Below are 18,860 nucleotides of genomic sequence, written 5' to 3'. Positions count from 1 at the left end.
GGTCCCATTGGATTACAGGGCCTCTACTCACTCAGCTCTTTTATATCTTTGTATCAGAAAAAAGATTGACAACTCTCTACTGTTTTCTACCTCCCCAAAATACCCATGCACACACATGCACAGTCTAGATGTGCATATTTTTTCTCTTAAGTGAGAAGAATAAAGGATTATGGAACAATATTTATGTATGATTCTAGTATGACTTCTCAGTGATGATGTTTTTCTAATCATGAAAGACTTTCTTACATAATGCTTAATTCCTTGACATTTAAAACCATCATTTGCTTAAACATTACTCTGCATTAAAATGTGTATAATCACTCATTAACCACCCAGCTAAGAAACTTTCACTTTTATAGAATCTTTGCCCAGTGTTGTGTTGTGTTATGCTGGTAAATGTTTAACAACCAGCTCTTTGTTTAAAAAAAACTCAAAAAACTGGTTTGTGCCATTGTACCATTTGCCAATTCCTATGGTGTAAATACTCCCACCATTGCCAATTTCAGGCTACCAATGTGATGTCCCTGAATGCAGAGTTGGGAAGTGACGTGCACATTCAGCTCTCAGAAGCTAGTATAAGCTCTAGCACACCACTGCCTTTTCTAAGATTTGCTTCTTTTTCCAAAAAGGATCTTAGTACCTTTCCCCCTCTGAACATTTAAATACACTTTTGAACTTTTTAAAAATATGTTTTCTTCTAGAATTGGTATTTTTAACTCCCAAGAGAATAGTTTCTATGCAGCAATTTCCTCATAACTTCTGACCTTGGGCAGATGGCCACACTAGACATTTAGAATATTGTCTGTTCTTTATGGGGCTCTTGGAGAACTGAAAGGGAATGAACTGAAATTTCCCGAAGACTCTCACGAGGCCTGGGTATTGTTTCCTTTGCCGTGGCTGAGTTATTCTGTTTCCTGTGTGCTCCTCTCATTTCAGAGAAAACTGCCAGGTGACTTCAAGGTCCTGGAAGCCTCAGATCTAGTGTACACGGTCAGCGCCCAGGAGTACTGGCAGCAGGCGTTCCTCACTGAGGAGGAAACTGGTAATTTATGTTTTTTAATCTCAACCACTAAAATTCTCAAGATTAAGTTTGGCACTTCGAATTTCCTGCTCTAGAACTTTTTGTGCCACATAATAAATTTTTCCGGCTTGCCAGTTTCTACACCTATTGCAAATATATATTTTTTCTGTCTGCATTGTTGTGGTGCCTGAGACCACAATTCCTCTCTCCTCCAAATGTTACCATGGGTTGGTAAAAGTCAAGTGATCAAGTTGTCATTTCCTTGGTATTTGGCTTGAGAGTCCCCCCCCAGCTATGGGTATCAGAATTATTTTCTGAGTGTCTAATGTATGCTTTGTGAGGCAGGGAAAACAGAAAGCATGATCTCTTTCTTTACAGAACTTAAAATCTGATGAGGAACTAATATTATTATTAACCAAAGTACAAAAATTAAGGTAAAAATAAGGCTTTGGTAGTTGGTGCTGACTGTGAGCACGACAGAAGGCCAGGGAAACTCTGTGCGGACAGAACACTCAGTGGAGACCAGGTGGGCAGGCAGGCTCAGGGCTGGGCTTGCATCTGAGCTCAACACAGCTTATGGCGTGCACGCATGTGACCAGATGTGTGCGTGTATGAATGGAGGTTAAGGAGCAGAATGTGTGAAGTGTTCCCAGAAATGTGGGGACTGCTTGGGCAAGGGTATAAATACAAAATTAGCATGGTATGTGGAAGGAGTAATAGAGAAAAATTAGCCTGTACAGGAATGATGGGGTAAGTGGTGGGGTGGCATCTGTTATCTTCTGACTGACAAAGGGTTAGGACGAAGGCAAGTTTCTGATGACATGTCAGAGGTTCTTGTTCCTATGTACAGCAAGAATGGACTATTCTCATATTAGAGGTTAGTTGACATAAAAGTCTAGGGGGACCAAAGAGCTGAGGCTCTGGAGGTGTGAGCACCTTTGGTTCAGTCTGCAGGTGAGTACCAATCCAAAGGAAAGGGCCCATTTTTCAACCAGCCTGTACTTTTCTATGTGGTTTGTTTTATGCAGCTAAATTAAATTAATATTCAGCATTGCTGATCTACCATTCATTCTTGTTGATCCTATGCATGGGAAAGGTGTTTTTCAGAAAGTTTGGTTTAGTGGGCAGCCAGCCCACATGGGACCTCAACTCTAGTTCATTTGAATCACCATTCAGATCTTTAAACTTTTATGAATTTTACTGACTACAAAATTCTGGCCTTTTAAAATTGTTTGTGCTGCCTGTGAATTCCAGAAATCCCCAAGTTAAGAGAATACATCAGGAAAAGCCTCTTGGACAAGAAGAGGAGGATGGTGACCAAGTATGTGACGGAAGCCTTTGGCCTGTTGCTGCTCACAGACAGCTTCAACTCCGCGCAGAACCTGCCGGTATGGAAGACAGTGGGCTGAGATGTTTCCTCTTGGCCTGGGCAGAGCATTTCCTTTTACCAAGTTAGAAAAGTAACTTTTGTTTTTTCTTTTCATATCAAAGAAAGATACAAAACTCAGAGAGTCTAAGAGGCCAAAAGGATAATTAGAGGGTTAAAATCATAACACTTGAATAAAAGAGAAAGGAATAATGTTTTACCTGAGACAGATGGACTGAGAGGAAAATGTAAAAATAGTCAGTAGCTATTTTCCTTCTCTCCCGAGACTTGAACAAGGTAGTGTGTTTTCACGATGGCAGCAGCAATTTGGTTTACTTCTAGTGGAATGCAGACACTCGTAGGTTATCCTGGAGAGGTGTGTTTATGCACAGTCCAAAAGCGTTTGGTCTATCTCTGGATATGCTTCATGCTCTGGTGCTGTTGGAATCTCAAATTCAGAGCAGTGTAGTAAAATAATGTGAGAGGAAGGAAACTGGGAGGGAATTCCAGCAGAGTTAGATATTTATCTTTACTGTCTAGAATGCAGGCCTTCTGAATGACCAATTAAAAATAACTTTTCTCATAGTAATGGACAAATTTATCTCTTTGATTTTTTTTTTTTTAACCTAAAGTAAGAGGGGATAAGTTGCTGGATGAGAGGCTTGGGAGGGTTTTGGAGAAAAACCTGTTGCTGTCATCAGTTACCAGCTGTGTTGTTTCCTTGTGAGAGGCTGAATATACAAACATCTGGACAAGGGCCTGACCATATGTAAAAATAGAACCCTGACCCACAACCTGCAGCAGCCTGCCTAGAAACTCCTTATCTATAATAAACATCCCAGAAAGCCAGTCTGACTTGTAGGAAGTCAGATTGCTGTTTCTAGTAACAATCCAGGAAGCTAAATAGTAACTTCTCTAACAGTCGGCCCCAAATGGCCAGGACTTGATTAATAACTGCCCTGATCTTTGTGGCTGCCTGCAATTTACCATCAGCCACAGAAAGCCAAATGTGTACCCCTAACCAACCACACAGGCTGCCCTGCTTTTACTTAGCCCGTCTACAGCTTCCCCAGGCCAACAGCCTCCAACCATGGCACACCTGAAGCCTTTCCTTCTGTCCACTATAAAATTTTCCCACTCCTTTGCCTGCTTTTGAGTCTCTGCCAAACTCAAGTGAGGGCGGCCAACTCTTGCTTAGCAAGCTCTGAATACAGAGCCTTTGCTTTTCTTATTTGGGTGGTCTTCACTTATTTCCACACCGCCTTTACCCATCAGAATCGCACAACCAAGTTGTCTGACTTCTTGTTAGGTTGGAACAGGGAAGGGGGCAGAGGATGTGCGCTTAGTAGGGCTCTGTGAGAGGCCCAGGATCTGGTCCTGAGAATGGGGAAAGCAGACCTGACACGAGCCCGTGGGGTGGCAGGGACAGACAGGCACTCCAGTAAGCAATGCCAGCTCCAGAGGGGTCTCTGGCTGTGGCCAAACACCAGCATTTGAAAACTCTGCATAAAAGGGGCATATAGAGCAAACTTCACTGTCTTTTTCATCGTGTTTCTCATGCCTTATTTTGATCTAGTTGTATGAGACAAAAACAAAACAAGACTCCTGGAGTCTGAGATTTTCTAATTTGGTTTCTGTCCCCTGAAATAGTTGGGGAAAAGTTTGACCTTCTAACTTCCTGAAAAATTTCTTCAGGGTGAACTTTGTCTCTCTGCCCAGCACAAGATTGCTTTTGGAAGTATCGATGGAAAATGAATCAGATGTGGTGCCGCATGTGGCTGGAGTATTTTACAAATATAAGGGCAAGGCGTTTTGCAATTAAGCCCGGAAATGCCCTCTCCACGTGCTCCTCTTTTTTGAAAGAGACTTGTAAGCCCTCAAAGGGGCTCAGTACCCCCTTGCAGCCAGACTCCAGGCCGTGGAAAACACAGAGCAGGAGGGGCCGAGTGGCACTTCTGTGACAGCCATCTGAGGGTGTTGCCAGCAGCTTTCCTCAAATTCCTTGGCCTTAGCTATTCGTCTTATTCTTAGTTGTTTGAACGGAAAGTTGGAAGGCAAGAGTTTTGTCAGTTCCTTTGAATTCTGAACAATCAAACCTAAATATGTGTATGATTGATCATGTTTTTTAAGATTATGACTCAAATCAAAAACTTAGAGTTTAGGTAGTTAGTGATTTTAAATGAACAGTCATTATTTTTAAGAATCAATAGGAAGTCGAAGGTGACATTTCAATGAATCCTTTCCTTTCTTGTCATTCTTTTGTTTAATCAATAGGGATTTATTGAGATTGAGACATTGTGAGCACCTTGCCTGTAGATTTATTTCCCATGACTTTTTTCTTATTCTATTTTGATCACCAGGGACACTATAAATTCAAAAGAATCTAAAGGACACTCTGGGGGGACAAGTATGGCTTGTAAGAATTCTTGATGGTGAAAACTAGGAAAATCCTTAGGATGGGCCCAATGCCAAATGGTGTCCACAAACTCTAAAACTCATCAACTCGGAGATTCACAGAGTTTTATTTGAGGTTGTTTTCAAGATCATTCAACCCAATTCACTTGCTTTAAAGATGATGCAGCCAAGAACCAGAGAAGTTAAAAGTCATCTATATAAGGTCATACATCAATTTGAGAACTATTTCTGTCTATTTGGAAAAGAATTTAAAAGCCTACATTATCTAGCAGTTTCTCCGTGCCACTTGTTCAATTCACGAATGCTTATGGATTTTGGTCTCTGCGCCATGCCCTGGAATAAACAAACACGATAGCAGTCTGTCCCTGCAGCAAGTTCCTAGTCCAGGGAAGGAGACATATGGAATGAGAGAGACATCACACAGTAGGAGGAATGCTGTTCACAGGAATGTACAAAATGCAGTGGGAGCACGGGAAAGAGAGCCCCACCTCTGCCCGGGGAGTCAGGGAAAGCATCTCCTGGGAGGTGACTTTTGAGCTTTCCTTGAAGGACACAAGGCTGGAACACCATGTGCAAAGGCATGGGGGTCTCAAAAGGAGCGGCATGTTTGGGGAATGGTAGCAAGTTTGGGGCAGCTACTTGGGAAAATGTGTCAGGCAAACAGAGAGACAGTGGTGCTGGAGAGGTTGGTTGAGTCCCGGCTATGAAGGCCCTTATGCGCCAAGCTAGGGAGTGTGGCTTCCACCTGCTGCAGGCACTGCAGGGTCTGCCATGTTCCCATGCAGGGAATAACCCTAGGTTCCCAGTTTGGAACCTAGAGGTCAAGGCTGTCCCTGGTGGTCACTTCCTTGTATTATTTAAATATATGTTTTTCTCTCTGACTAGACTATATTCTTTTACAAAGGGACGTGGCTTTATTTCTGTGCTCCTGTAGCTTTGCTGTTCCAAGTGTGGTCCAGAGCCCCTAAGATCAGCATCATCTGGGGACTGGCTGGAAATGTAGAATCCCAAGCCCTCAGATTATAAGAATATTGCCTGGTGATTCGTATGCACATTAAAGTTTGAGAAACACTATCCTCAAAAACTGCTCTGTGCAAAGTCAAAGCTCATTAGATGTTTGCAGAATTAGATGTCATTGGACGTTGGTGATAGGCTTAAAGAAAGCCTTTAGGGGAGCAGGTGGCCTGGTGCTCCTTTTGCCCCTTGTCCCTAGAGTGAACACTTGCACATGAGTGGGCTGCGGAGGTTTGTCGAAGAGAAGGTCGAGCTGCTGGAGAAGGCCATAGCGCAGTGCTTCGCCCACATCGAGCGGCCTCTGCAAGAGGGGGTCCGGACTGCCAGGGCTTCCTACCGACGCATCCTTGGGGCATGCCTGGTGGTGAGTGACCCTTCCGGGGAAAATGCAGGTGGCCAGTGAGGTCTGCCTAATCGCCAAGCTCCCTTGTCACAATCCCATTGCTTTCAAAGGAAATAAAGAGCTAGTAGAGAGTAGAAGAGAGTGAGAATTGCACGTAAGGAATTAACTGTGCATCCCTAGTACCAAGGAAGGCACGCGGTTCAGCAGAGACAGAGGCAGAATCTGGGATCTGAGCGTCTTGATCTGAATGCCAGCCCCACCAAACATCCACTTTGTAGTCCTGGGCAAGGCCCTAAACCCATTAAAAAACCTCTTGGTGTTCTTCTGTGAAATGGGGATGCTAAATGCTTGCCCTACCTATCTTGCTGCCTCCATGGCAGTATCAATTAGATTATACAATAAGAAAATATGTTGTAACCTCGCACCTGGCATGCAAATTGTGGGGCACCCAGCCGACCTGGAGGCGTGACCACTGTCCTTTCTTGTTTAGCTTAATAGTGTATGTTTAAAGATCATGTAGTCTCTACTCTTGCCTGTGATTCTTGGCATCAGTCTTTGGCCAAAGCGATACAGTTCTGATCCTGTGACCTCCTAGTTAACTCTACTAATTTATTGTTTGATTATCCAGAGGAGTAAAGGAAACCAAGGTTTTCACCAGACTCTGAAAGCTGTTTGCCTGAAAAATGGCATCTATGCCTCCAGGACTCTGGCAAGAATCGATCTGAATGAAGCCATCACTCAGCCCATCTATGACCAGATCGATCCTGTGTTTGGAGGCATTTTTAGGTAAAGGATCTTTCATCTTGTGCCTTCCTGAACAAATGTCTGAAGAATGTTGGGCCAGAGTCTCGTCTTTAAGAATGCATGCTTTGGATGTGGAAGTGTAAAGAGTAGCTTGTAACTTGAGGAGGAAAGTGTAGTCTTTGGCAAAACACAAAAGCCTTCTTGGTTTGGTTCACTTAAAAATTTCTCATGGTGACCTGGAGTACAGATTGCGATGTTGCTTTCAGACTAATATTATGATTCCCATTATTTTTCAAATATCTCATACGTGCAGCGGGGGATAAATTTTCCTGTGGATCTGGGCCCAGGACAGGGTATTTTGATTGGAGAGAGAGGAATTAAGCAAACACACGGCCTTCAGAACGCTCCCTGAGTACACGGAGGACTCTGGGTCTGGCGTGGGTTGGGGGTGTGTGTGCCCCCTCCTTCCCTGACCTCTAGTTCTTTCCTCCATCGACAAAATTTCCTAGTCCCCAAGTGCAGCCGCCTGTCCCCAGTCTACCTTCTCCTTCCCTACCGGCATCTCACCTGCTTGCTCACCTGCTGCTGCTTGAACCATTCTCCCACCTTTGCTTGTACTTTACTCAGCCCTCACCTTTCTTTAAACATGTCTTGGATCATGCCATTCCACTGACACCCACCCTGTTTACAAGTTTGTGGGATAAACTCCAAATTCCTTCCAATGGCATTCAAGACATTCCACCTGCCTCCGACTGCCTTTCCAGCCTTCGCCTGCACTGTGGCCCGGAGTCAGCCCTCTGCTGTAGCCAGCCCAGCAGGCAGCAAAGAGGAGCTGCGATGTCCCGGGTGCCATGCTCTAAGTACTTGGCACGTAGTATCTCATTGAGTGCTCTCACTGACCCTGTGAAGTGGCTTCTGTCTTTTTACATCTGAACAAGCTGAAATTCAAAAGAACTGTGCGGCTTTCCCAATGTCACCCGGCTCACGAGTAGAGAGCCAGGATTTAAAGCCTGTGCTCTCTCCTCTATGACCTGCCACTTCCTGCTCCTGGGATATTCTGAAACAACTGTGTTCACTGTGTCCCATAGGGAATAATTCCTCCTTCTCACCCATCTTTTAAGGTGTAGTTCAAGTCTCACCCTTTCAAGTGAAAACTCCTTAGCAGTGGAAAGACTATGAGTTTTGAGGTTAAAGCCATGTCCAAAGCCTGGCTCTGCCCCTTATCAGCTGTGTGACCTTGGACACATCAGCAGTCCTCTCTGAACTTCAATTTTCTCGCCTATAAAATGAGCATCATCACACTGACTTCATAGGTCTTCACGTCCCAGGCCTGGCACAGCACAGTGCCTGGCACATTGCAGGAATTTGATAACTGTAAGATCTTGTCCCATTTCTCTTAAATAAATATAAGGAACCAGCTAGTTTCATGTTTGTTTCAGCCTACTTTGTCTCTAACCTTTTTGTTGCTTTCTTTTGTAGAACTGGGAAGCCCACTGATTCAGCTCTGATGCCTCACATAGATGCTTTTAAGCACTCCCTGCAGGAGAAAATGACAGAAATCGGGATAAGAAATGGCTGGAAATATGATAGTTATAAAAAACATTTCCTGATCCAGGAGGTAAGTTCCTTATAAAGTGACAAGGGCAGTGAGGTTGGGTGTGGCTTTCTTCCAAGGTGGGTTTTGGGGTTGTCTGGCTCTCCCCCAGAGTGTCCAGGGTGTGGACACCTAGCAGGAGTTGCTGTGTAATACAGAACCTCATGGGACTAGGGGGAGAGCAGTGGCCCTAAGATCACCATGGAGGTGGGAGACACCATTCCACTGTGAAGCAACCAGTAGCACGTGCTGAGATTGTAAAGCCAACTCTGTGCTCAGAAAGAATCTTCAAAGAGTCCTTAGATGTATGAAAACTTTCATCAACTTCTAACACTTTCACTAACGTCGCCCAACATTATGAAGTAGCATCCAAAGCAGTGAAGCTTAAGGAAGTCAGTCATTCTTTTGCAGGTCATTTTTTTTTAGTTTTGAGGCCTCAGGACTCTGGTCTGTGACTCATTTTCTTCCAGGGCCTGCCCAAATTACATGGCAATCCTAGAGAAATCGCTTGTACCTCCCCTTGCCTCCCAAAGAAGGCCCATTCCAGGACCTTGCCTGTGCCCAGGTTCAACTCAGCAAATATGTATTGAGTAGTTTGTAGGTGCTGGGCTCTGTGGGAAGCTCTTTGGGGTATGAAGATGCTTAGGAAAAAGTTCCTGTCCACGAGCAGCTCACAGCATAGTCGTGGAGATGACGTATCAACAGCAAACCCACAGTGTGGAAGAGGGAATGGGGGCCGTGCAGCAGGACACTTGACCTGCCTTTGTTGAAGGAATTGACACAAATGGCCTCTGTTAATATGGCTTCTCAGATAAGCACCATCCTGGGAGGCCTGGAGGGCCACATCCTCAGGAGGAAGAGGAGGATCTACGAGTCCCTCGCCACCTCTGTTCAGAACGACCTGAAGCCCTGTTACGAAGGTGGGGGCTCTAGGGGCAACATCTCCACTTGCTCTGGGTCTGTCAGCACCCATGGCCTCCTTTTCCGCTGCTCCCCTCAAAGTATTTGTCCTCCTGCATCCTAAGTCCTCGTAACACCCTCAGTCTACAGATTGAAGCCACCATGATTGCAGGGGGTGGGAAGAGGTGATTAAGAACCCCTTCTCTGTGTGTTTTTCGGTTCTTTCTGTCCACCCTTTGTCTGCACACCCTGCTTCTCCTTTCCATGCTGTCTCTCAGCTGATTTAGCTATAAAATCTGTATCCAGTTTTCATTTTTATTTTCTCCAATTATTTGTGAACTGGCTTTCAGGCTCCTTCTTGTTTGCGGGGAGCGGGGAGCCTGACTTTGTAAGCTTCTGCTTAATTCACTCATTAGGTTTTCCGAATGCTATTTCGTATCTAAATATTGAAAATACTATTTTTTATAGAAGTGTGTATATACACACACATATATCTATAAATATATTTTTGTTTCCTTGCTTGCTTGTTTTTCTTTCTGATTCAAAGATTTCTAAGCAAGTCCTTGTGGCTATCATTTTTGCCAGAGGCAGCTCAGATCACTGGCAAAAGAGCATGCGAGAGAATGAAAGATGTCATCCGAAGAGGGGTGGACCAGCAGGTGGCCGAGGGCATGTTCGAAAGGGCTCAAGAAAGGATGCAGCACCAGTTTCAGCAGCTGAAGGTATTCCACAGCCTCGGCCTCAACCCCAGTGCCAGGAGCCTCCGGGGGAGTAGAGGAGGCGGGTGCAGAAGGTGGGAGAAACAGTAGGCATTCGGGTCCCAGTAGAACCGATGGCTTCTGCGCAGTGGGCCCAGCCAGTGCTGGGGGAGGGGCCGCTGGCACTCAGCATTCTGCATTCTGTCCTCACTGCTGCCGCGTCCCACTGTGCTGGTGCCCGCTACCCTGTGGCCCTGACTTCAGAAGCGCAGCCCTTCCAGCTCTCCCGTGCCTTTCCCTTTCTGTCTATCTACACGGTGCTCAGTGCCGTACAGACATTAGCTCATTTAATCCCCGGCAAATCTGTGAGGTAGGTACTGTCATTGTTCTCATTTTATGGAGAAGAAAACTGTGGCACGAGAGGTGTATCAGCAAGCCACACAGCTAGGAAGATGCAGACCAGGATGTGGGGCCAGGTAGCGGCTCCGGCATTTCCAACAATAGCATCATCTCCAGGCACATTTTTTTAAATGACAGAAATGTCTCATCTACATAAAATGTCAGTAAATAAATGTCAGTGCACTACTAGATCGGTCAGTCATGGTTGCTAGCACACATTTAGCCTTGATGCCATCCATGTGGAAAATGGTTCCTATAGTTTCCTCAGACGTCAGTGCTCCCGCCAAGGACACTTGGACCATCCTGCCTCAGCCCGGTCTCTCAGCTCGACACTCCTCCTCCCCCAAGCAGTAGAAATCCTTTGTCTTAGTCTAGGCCACTGTTGTCCCCCTCCCTGGCCATGGGAGGCTCCAAATTCTTGTGCCTCAGTCCAGGCTAACTGGCCCTCCCAACCATGAGGAAGCTGGGTGGCTGCTTTCTGGGTGCACCTGTTTAGCAGTCGCCTGGAACATCTCCAGCCCTCTCTGCCCAGTCTCCTGCCCTCCCCCCGCCACTGCAATTTTGGAAGATACCTTCTCCACAATGCAAAGCATGTCATTTCCATCGGAATAGGCTGAGAGGTATCTTGCCAGCAGCAGTTTAGTTTCAGTCACTTGACATACTATCACAGTCTACGAATACATTGGCAGGAAATTGGCCAAACTCTACAGAGCCGATCCCCGTGTCCCCATTGAGTCCACAGAAATTGGATCTTAAGGTGCCTAAGAAAATAATTCCACTAAAAAAAACGATTACTGTATTGATCATGTACAAATATATCTTAAATGACAGAAACATGGGAAGTGAAAACTGGGTGCATGGAGCATTCTTGTTCCCTGACCATTTTATTTTATTTATTTATTTTTTAGAATAACAGTTAACTTTTAGTTGTTTAAAAGATTTAGTTCTATATAATGGATGGAATTGCTTTTTATACATACTTAATGTTTGAAGATTTACTGATTTTTAAAAAATTACCTCTTCACAATGTTCTTATAAATTGAAGAGGGGAATAATGCTTTGTTGAATATACTGATTAGTCTCTGATAAATAGATCAGTAATGTGGCTTCCTGACTTGTTTTCACTTTAGTGTGAGGTGGTTTTAGGAGCTGTGAATCTCCCAACCCCTGATCTTAAAGACAAAGAACTGAGGCCTGGAGGGTTTAGTTACTAGCCCCCAGGCTCACAGCTACAGCTGAGACCCAAGCTTAGGGTTCTTGGTCTAGCGTGTAGCAGAAAAAGCATAAGATTTAAAGTCAGGAGATCCAAGTTCAAAACTACCATCTACCAGGCTAGAGGAAGGAGTCTGATGTTTTTCAAAGGAGAGCAAGAGACAGAAGAGGGAAGAAAATGGTTTCCATTGATAAAAGGACTGAGACACTTCTCAGGCAGTTGGGAAGAAGAATCAGACATGTCAAGTAAGGCGTGCTGTACGGAGCGGGGCCCAGTACACATTTATCCAGTGACTAAATGCGTGAGAAGATAGTGGGTGGTTACCAGCTCTTCTCCGTTTCTCCATCTCTGTGGCAGCCGTCCTGTCCTCACGCCTCCTGGCTTCCTCATTAGTTCCTGATTCCATCAGTCAGCACCAGAGGTACATCCCCCCATGAGTCTCGATAGACAGGAAAGGAGATGCTGAGGCAGGCAATGCCACCTGTGTCCTCTCCAGCTAGGGGATTGGGTGACTCTTGTAAGAGTCACTTTGGGGATGTGCCATGCTAACAGATTGAATGTCCTTGTCGTGTAGACTGGGATCACGGAGAGGGTGATGGGCAGTATCGCCACCATGCTGACCCTTGCTTCGTCCCAGGGGGATGGTCTCTACAAGGAGCTTGCAGGTAAATATGTAAAACCTTTCTGTAAAAGGTGATTATGTAGACACCCCTGGCTGTGTTTGCTCCTTACTGAATTTAAAGGAATTAAGTTAGGAAGAATGTCCAGGGCAAGGAATGAGATGATGATTATAATGATGATGATGACTGCTCCACACCCTTTGCCAAGCACCCGATTGAGAATGAGCATTGTACTTGGGCTTTGTGCACACCGTCTCACCGACTTCTCATGTCAGCTCTCAGAGATAGATGTTATTGCAGATGCAGAAACAGAGATTCAGATTAGGTAGGTAATATGCCCAAGGTCCTATAGCTGCAAAGTGGCAAATGTAAATCCACAACTCTGCCCTACTGTCTGCATAATGCCTTTCTTTTAAGTTGATACCTCCTTATGAAAATCTTCATTGTCTGGTGCTGGAGAAAGGTTTCTCTTAATCCACCAGGAACCTGGGAATGCAACACCAGCTGTGTGTGCCCCATTGCGGGCAGCCACCTCCCTTTCATGCCATAGGCTCCACCAGGCCCCTGCTATAAACTGGAGAGTGTAACCTGGTGCAGAAAGCAATTGGGCAATTTCTAGCAAAATGAAAAATGCATATATCCTTTGGCCCAGCCATCCTAATTCTAGGAATTTACCCTATAGATATCCTTATACATGAGGAGAAGGGGATATAGACAGGTTTACTTAGGGTAGCATTGTTTACAATATCAAAAATGGAAACAACTCAAATATCTATTATATAAGTAGAACACAGGTTAAATTAAATTAGCTGTACAACTAGTGGAGGCCCGTGCAATTGTTGGGAAGAATAAAGCAGTTTTAGAGGTAGTAGTATGAAACAATCTCCAAAATATATTGTAAAGTGAAAAAAAAAGCGAAGTGAAAAAACTGTGTGTGATATGTTGCCATTTGTGAGAGGAAAAAAAAAAAAAGAAACTGGTAACACTGGTTGTCTCTAAGGAGGGGAACTGGGAGGCTGGAGGACAGGGGAGGGCCTTTTAAATTTTAAACCATGTGCACAGTTGCCTGCTACAAAAAAAGGAATACTAGACCAGATGCTATTGCCAAGTTTGCCAGGGTGAGAGTGGTCAGAGCGATTTGCAAAGTAAAGGCCACAATTGCTGCTTCTAAATGTGTCTGCACTTCTCTGTCTCTGGGAATCATGATGCCCAGATTCTGGCTGTCTAGATGCACCAGGGAAGGAGTTCAGTGCCCTCACACTGTAACGTATCGGACTCTCTCATGGCCTTCACAGGAACCTAAGTTTTAAGGTTATAGTCGTATGATTGTGTCTTCTTGAAAGAACTCCTACTTGCCAAAGGTCTTTCACCCGTCCAGGTCACACAGAAAATTTTCCAAGTTTTGTGTAAATTGTACCTGCTATAATTTAAGCCTGTTTCCTTTTCTTCACCATCAACAACAAATATACATTATATGGAGGGTACTGTGCCAGGTGCCAAGGCTATAGAGGGATCTAAAGGGCAGCCCTTGTTCTCAGGGTCATACCTGGAATAAGATGTTGGCAAGACAAGATGTGCAAGAATGTAAATCACAAGACTGGAGAGTATGTATTCTCAAGAAATGATGCTGCTCATCTCCTAGGTGCCAGGCAGTGTTCTAGGCACCAGGGACACAGCAGTGACCAGTACAGATGAGAACTCCTGCCTTCAAGGAGTTTATGGCCCAGTGGGCGGGAGGCAGGCAGTGAGCAAACTAATTAGTAAAATGTGTGGCACAGAAATAGAGCAGGGGACGGGGAGAGGGCATGCCGGGGAAGGGGACAGGGTGGTCAAGGAAGGTCTCACTGGGAATGTGACACTTAAGCCACTCAGGCGCCAGATGGTTACTCTTGGGATTTAGAAGACAGAGTGGTTATTCAGGGCTGGGACACTGGGGAAGCTTCTTGGAAGCCAGGTCCTGGGAGGGTCCCGTTGGGCAGGATTTAAGAGGCAGCTTGGAGGAGGGAGCTTCTGGCTGTAGGAGCAAGACAAAGAGACTCAGGGCTCTAGCTCTGAACAGCGTTCAGGTAAGAGAAAGAACACCTGGTTTGATTCAGATTATGAAACAAGGAAATTGGACTATCTGATCTCCAAGTGCCACTCCAGGTCTTATGTTTGAGAGAAGTGACAGGATTCTTGGGGGATTGTTTTCCGGAGACATTGCTGAAAAGGACACCAAGTCCTGACGCACCCCTTCTGCTCTTCTGTAGATGTCAAGAGTGAATACAAGGAGATGGAGAAGCTGCACAGAAGCCTGAGGGAGGTCGCAGAGAACGCGCTGCTGAGGAGAGGCATGCAGGAATTCCTCCTGAGGATGTCCCCCGGCAAGGTGGGCTCCCCCAGAGCATAGCTTCAATTCTTGGGGCTTAGTGCCAGGGGATGAACAATAGGCCCAGAGCCAAAGAATCAGAATTACTCCTGTTTCGTGAAATCTAATAAAGAACATCTCCCAACTACTGGAGCTTTATATATATTACAAAACTCAATATATTATTGCTTCTGGCATAATTTTATTTTATAGCCAATAAAGAGTCATCTCGAATCCCTAATGGAGTTCTAAAGCCTTAGGACAAGAAACTTGTGCTTCACCAAAGAAAAATATCCGTACATCGAAAAACTTTAATACTATGGGGAAAAATTATAAAACAAAGCTTTAGGGACCCGATCCTGTTTCCCATTTTAATGGGAGAATTGGGTAAGAGGGCAACATTGTGTCAGGGCAACAACACGGGTTTGGGATCCAGATGGGCACAGACCTGGCTTTACTACCTCTCAGGGGTGCTAAGACCAGCGCTCCTCAAACATTTGATCTCAGGACCCTTTGCTCTTAAAGGACCTAAGGGCTTTTGTTTATGCAGGTTATAAATATTTATATTTACTATATTCAAAATTAAAACTGAGAAAAAATTTAAATAATTATTTACAAATTCATTTAGAAGTAACAATAACAAACTCATTACATGTTAACAAAAGTACCATTATTATAAAAAAGGCTATTTTCCAAAAAATGTAGTGAGAAGAGTGACATTGTTTTACGCTTTTGCAAAATCTCTTTATTCTCTGGCTTAATGGAAGACAGCTGAATTTTCATCTGAATTTCTGCTTCCAGTCTCTTGCAATATGTCTTTTGGTTGATGTGTTGAAGAAAATTCAGTCTCACACAGATACACAGTTGGAATACAGAGAAGTATTTTTATAGCCTTTTCAGGTAATTTCTGGATGTTCTTTGATACTGTAATCTTGACAAATGGTAGTTTCTTAAAGGTTAGTTGCAGTGTGGAATCTGAAACCGTATTGGTGAACATTTTTTCATAGCCTGTTACATTAAAATCCATTGGTTTGTCTTGTGTTTTGAATGGATTTTTTTACCAATGCATTATTTTGTGACATTGGGCATTGGTCATTTTGAAAATATTTATTCAATGAATTAAGCTGATATTCCAAACATTGATGCATTTTATTGTATAATACTACAAAATGTTATTTGTTAGTATGTCCACCAATCTTATCAGGAAAGCCTTGAAGTATTCGGAAGCTGTCAAGCTCACAGAAGAGGATACATATTTTATAAAATTCTACTTTTTTCTAAAAGCTCATCTTATCATTGGCAATGATTTGTCAGTTGTTTTCTTTGAAGTGATAGTTTCATTTTTTTTATTTTTGAGAAAATGTCCACCATGTAACCACATATGATTAACCATAGTTTATCAGTTGTTATTTCAAGTAAAAATGATGTTCCACAAGAAAAGTGTCAGGTTCAGCTCCCAATTCAAGCACTCAAGAAGTGCTTTAGGTGTATTTCCTGTTTTGCCACCCAGAATAATAAAATGGCATCTATGTAAGAGTCAATATTTAATAGAATTAATAACATACTGTTTCATTATGAACATTCTTAAGTGAGAGAGTTTTTTTAAAAACTGCAAGCATATGATGATGAAAAACACAATAGTTATGAATAGTTATGAAGAGTTTGGTGCCACTTCTGTGGTTCATGCTAAGGTACAAGTGGTTTTACCTACCTTTGCTTTTACACCTTTAGTGCAAGTGTCAACATGTTAAAAAGACAAATAACATCTTAATGTTATTAATAAAAAATCATTTAAGCCGGGAGACCCCATTAAAGGGTCTTAGACAAATCATTTTAACTCCCTGAGCTTCAGGTTATTTATCTATAAAATGGTGATAATGGGCAGTACCTACCCTGACACTACCAGGGTTGTCAGGAAGTTTAGAATAAAGCTTACAAAGTATTGACAGATTGTACTTAATAATACTGGATAAATGGTAATTGTTTATGGGCATAATAGAAATAACATGATTTAGTGGCATGTTTGTTGAAAGACTTGGGTTCTGATCTCAGCTCTGCCCAATACTAATATGACCTTTGATTATCCCTTAACATCACTAAGATTTCATTTCCTCATATACAAAAGGAAGGAGATGAACAGGGTGATTAAGAAATTTTTTTACTTTGAAATTCTAGGATTTTAAATCCTTCTCTTTTTGTCGTAGTATCTTTTGCCTAAGTGAGATTAAAAAAATTCAGCCATGTAGGTAGGTCTCAGTGGTTCCTTTTCATTTTAAACTTCTAAATACATAGAGTTCTATTGCAGTTTGCTTAGTTCACTTTTCATATTTCAAGTGAGGGATGTATAGGATGTCCACTTCCAGCCATGATGGAGTAACAGGACCAGATTTACCCTCTGGCCTTAAACAGCAGCAACAACAACAAAAGCCAAAGAAAATTTATGAAACAACAGTTTTTAGATATGGGAAAATAGTGCAGGACAATGATCCCTGAAAGAAAGGAGATAAGCTGAGCCCTGCAATTGCCCCATCTTACCGCCTGGACAGGGTTTCTAGGCCACAGCACAGGGAGGGAGAACTGAAAAGAGCTGCGTGATCTCCCCGAATTTAGGAGACAGAGTTCAGAGTTTGGGGCGGCCAAGGTGAAGAATAAACAGGGCAGAGTACCATGGAGAAGAGAGCAGAACACAGAGCTCCAGAGATGCAAAGCTGGTCTCCCTTTATCTGAATCCTGAGTAGCACAGGCGTGTGAGAAAACTACCAAGGATAAGGAAAGAACCACAAGAAAGAAGCAGGCGGAAAATCCCCAAAGCTCACTTCAAGCTAGAGTTGTCAGAGTGGAAAGACCTTCTTCCACATGGGGCATCAAGTAGACTGTTCAAAAGAGTATTGCCTTAGTAGTGGGGCCAAAATAGTCCCTAGACAAAAGGCTATTGTGCATCCATGTAACAAAGTTTAAAAACAAGCTTCAGGAGGATCATACTGTTTTCAACTCACTGCATCCCAAAACAAAACATGAAAAAATTTAAAGGAATAAAAATTCCAGGACCCAACAGTAGAAAATTGACAGTGTATGGCATCAAAACAAAAATTACCAGGCATATAAAGAAGTAGGAAAATATGACCCATAATGAGAAGAAATATCAATAAAATAGACCCAGAAATGACACAGGTGATAGAATTAGCAGACAAGTTTATTAAAATTGCTATAATAAACTCACTCCAGATGCTCAAGAAGATAGAATAGAGCATAAGTACAATGAGAAGAGAAATGGAAGAAATTAAAAAAGCTAAAGCAGACCTTCTAGAGATTTTAAAAAGCTCAGTGTCAACATGGGATTAACAACAGAGTGGATGCTTTAGAAGAAAAGACAAGTGAAACCGAAAACAGAACAGTAGAACATATCCAAAATGAAACACAGGAACAAAACAGCATCAGCAGTGTATGGGACATCACCACGCAGCCTAAAATGTGTTCCTGGAACCACAGAAGGATGGGAAAGAGATGGGGATCTAGAAAAAATACTTAAAAGAATAATGTCTGAGAATTTCCCAAACTTGATTAAAAAAAAAAAAAATTATAAACCCACAGAACCAAGATGCTCAATGAATCCCAAGCACAAGAAAAACAAGGAAAATAATGCCAAGACATGTTATAGACAAATTGCTAAAAACCAGTGATGAAGAGAAAATCTTAAAACTAGCTGGGTGTGTGTGTGCGTGCACACGTGTTGGGAAATGAGAAGGGTAGTGGATACTATATACAAAGGAATAAAGATAATGACAGAAGACTTCACATTAGAAACAATGCAAGCCAATTCCAGCACTTTTGGAGGCTGAGGCGAGAGGATCACTTGAGGCCAGGAGTTCAAGACCAGCCTGGTCAACATAGTGAGACACGGAGATACTAGCCAGGCGTGGTGGCATGCACCTGTAGTCCTAGCTACTTGGGAGGCTGAGGCAGGAGGATTGCTTGAGCCCAAGAGTTCAAGGCTGTAGTGAACTCTGATTGTGCCACTGCACTGTTGTCCAGCCTGGGCAACAGAACAAGGCCCTGTCTCAAATAAATACATATATACAGTGGTGTGACCTCTTTAAAGAACTGAAAGAAAAAGAAAAAAGATTAACCTAGAATTCTGTGCCCAGCAAAAACATTTTTCAAAAGTGAAATGACTTTTTCAGACACA

General features: G+C 43.3%; 1 protein-coding gene across 1 annotated transcript in view; it reads left to right on the top strand.

Moving 5' to 3' along the window:
* NUGGC (nuclear GTPase, germinal center associated) overlaps positions 1–14,811 on the top strand; it is a 39,587-nt gene extending 24,776 nt beyond the window's left edge. Inside the window, exons 11-19 of the mRNA XM_012654943.1 lie at positions 937–1,042; positions 2,276–2,409; positions 6,016–6,180; positions 6,788–6,945; positions 8,383–8,521; positions 9,309–9,417; positions 9,983–10,119; positions 12,282–12,372; positions 14,577–14,811. Coding sequence (XP_012510397.1) covers positions 937–1,042; positions 2,276–2,409; positions 6,016–6,180; positions 6,788–6,945; positions 8,383–8,521; positions 9,309–9,417; positions 9,983–10,119; positions 12,282–12,372; positions 14,577–14,716 — 1,179 coding nt within the window. The 3' untranslated portion in view covers positions 14,717–14,811. The remainder of the gene's footprint in view (positions 1–936; positions 1,043–2,275; positions 2,410–6,015; positions 6,181–6,787; positions 6,946–8,382; positions 8,522–9,308; positions 9,418–9,982; positions 10,120–12,281; positions 12,373–14,576) is intronic.
* The last annotated feature ends 4,049 nt before the right edge of the window (positions 14,812–18,860 follow it).

This window comes from Propithecus coquereli, unplaced genomic scaffold (assembly GCF_000956105.1).
Source record: "Propithecus coquereli isolate 6110/MARCELLA unplaced genomic scaffold, Pcoq_1.0 Scaffold451, whole genome shotgun sequence".
NCBI classification, from domain to species: domain Eukaryota; kingdom Metazoa; phylum Chordata; class Mammalia; order Primates; family Indriidae; genus Propithecus; species Propithecus coquereli.
Note: the sequence above shows the minus strand (reverse complement) of the source record. Positions and strands in the feature narration are given on the sequence as shown.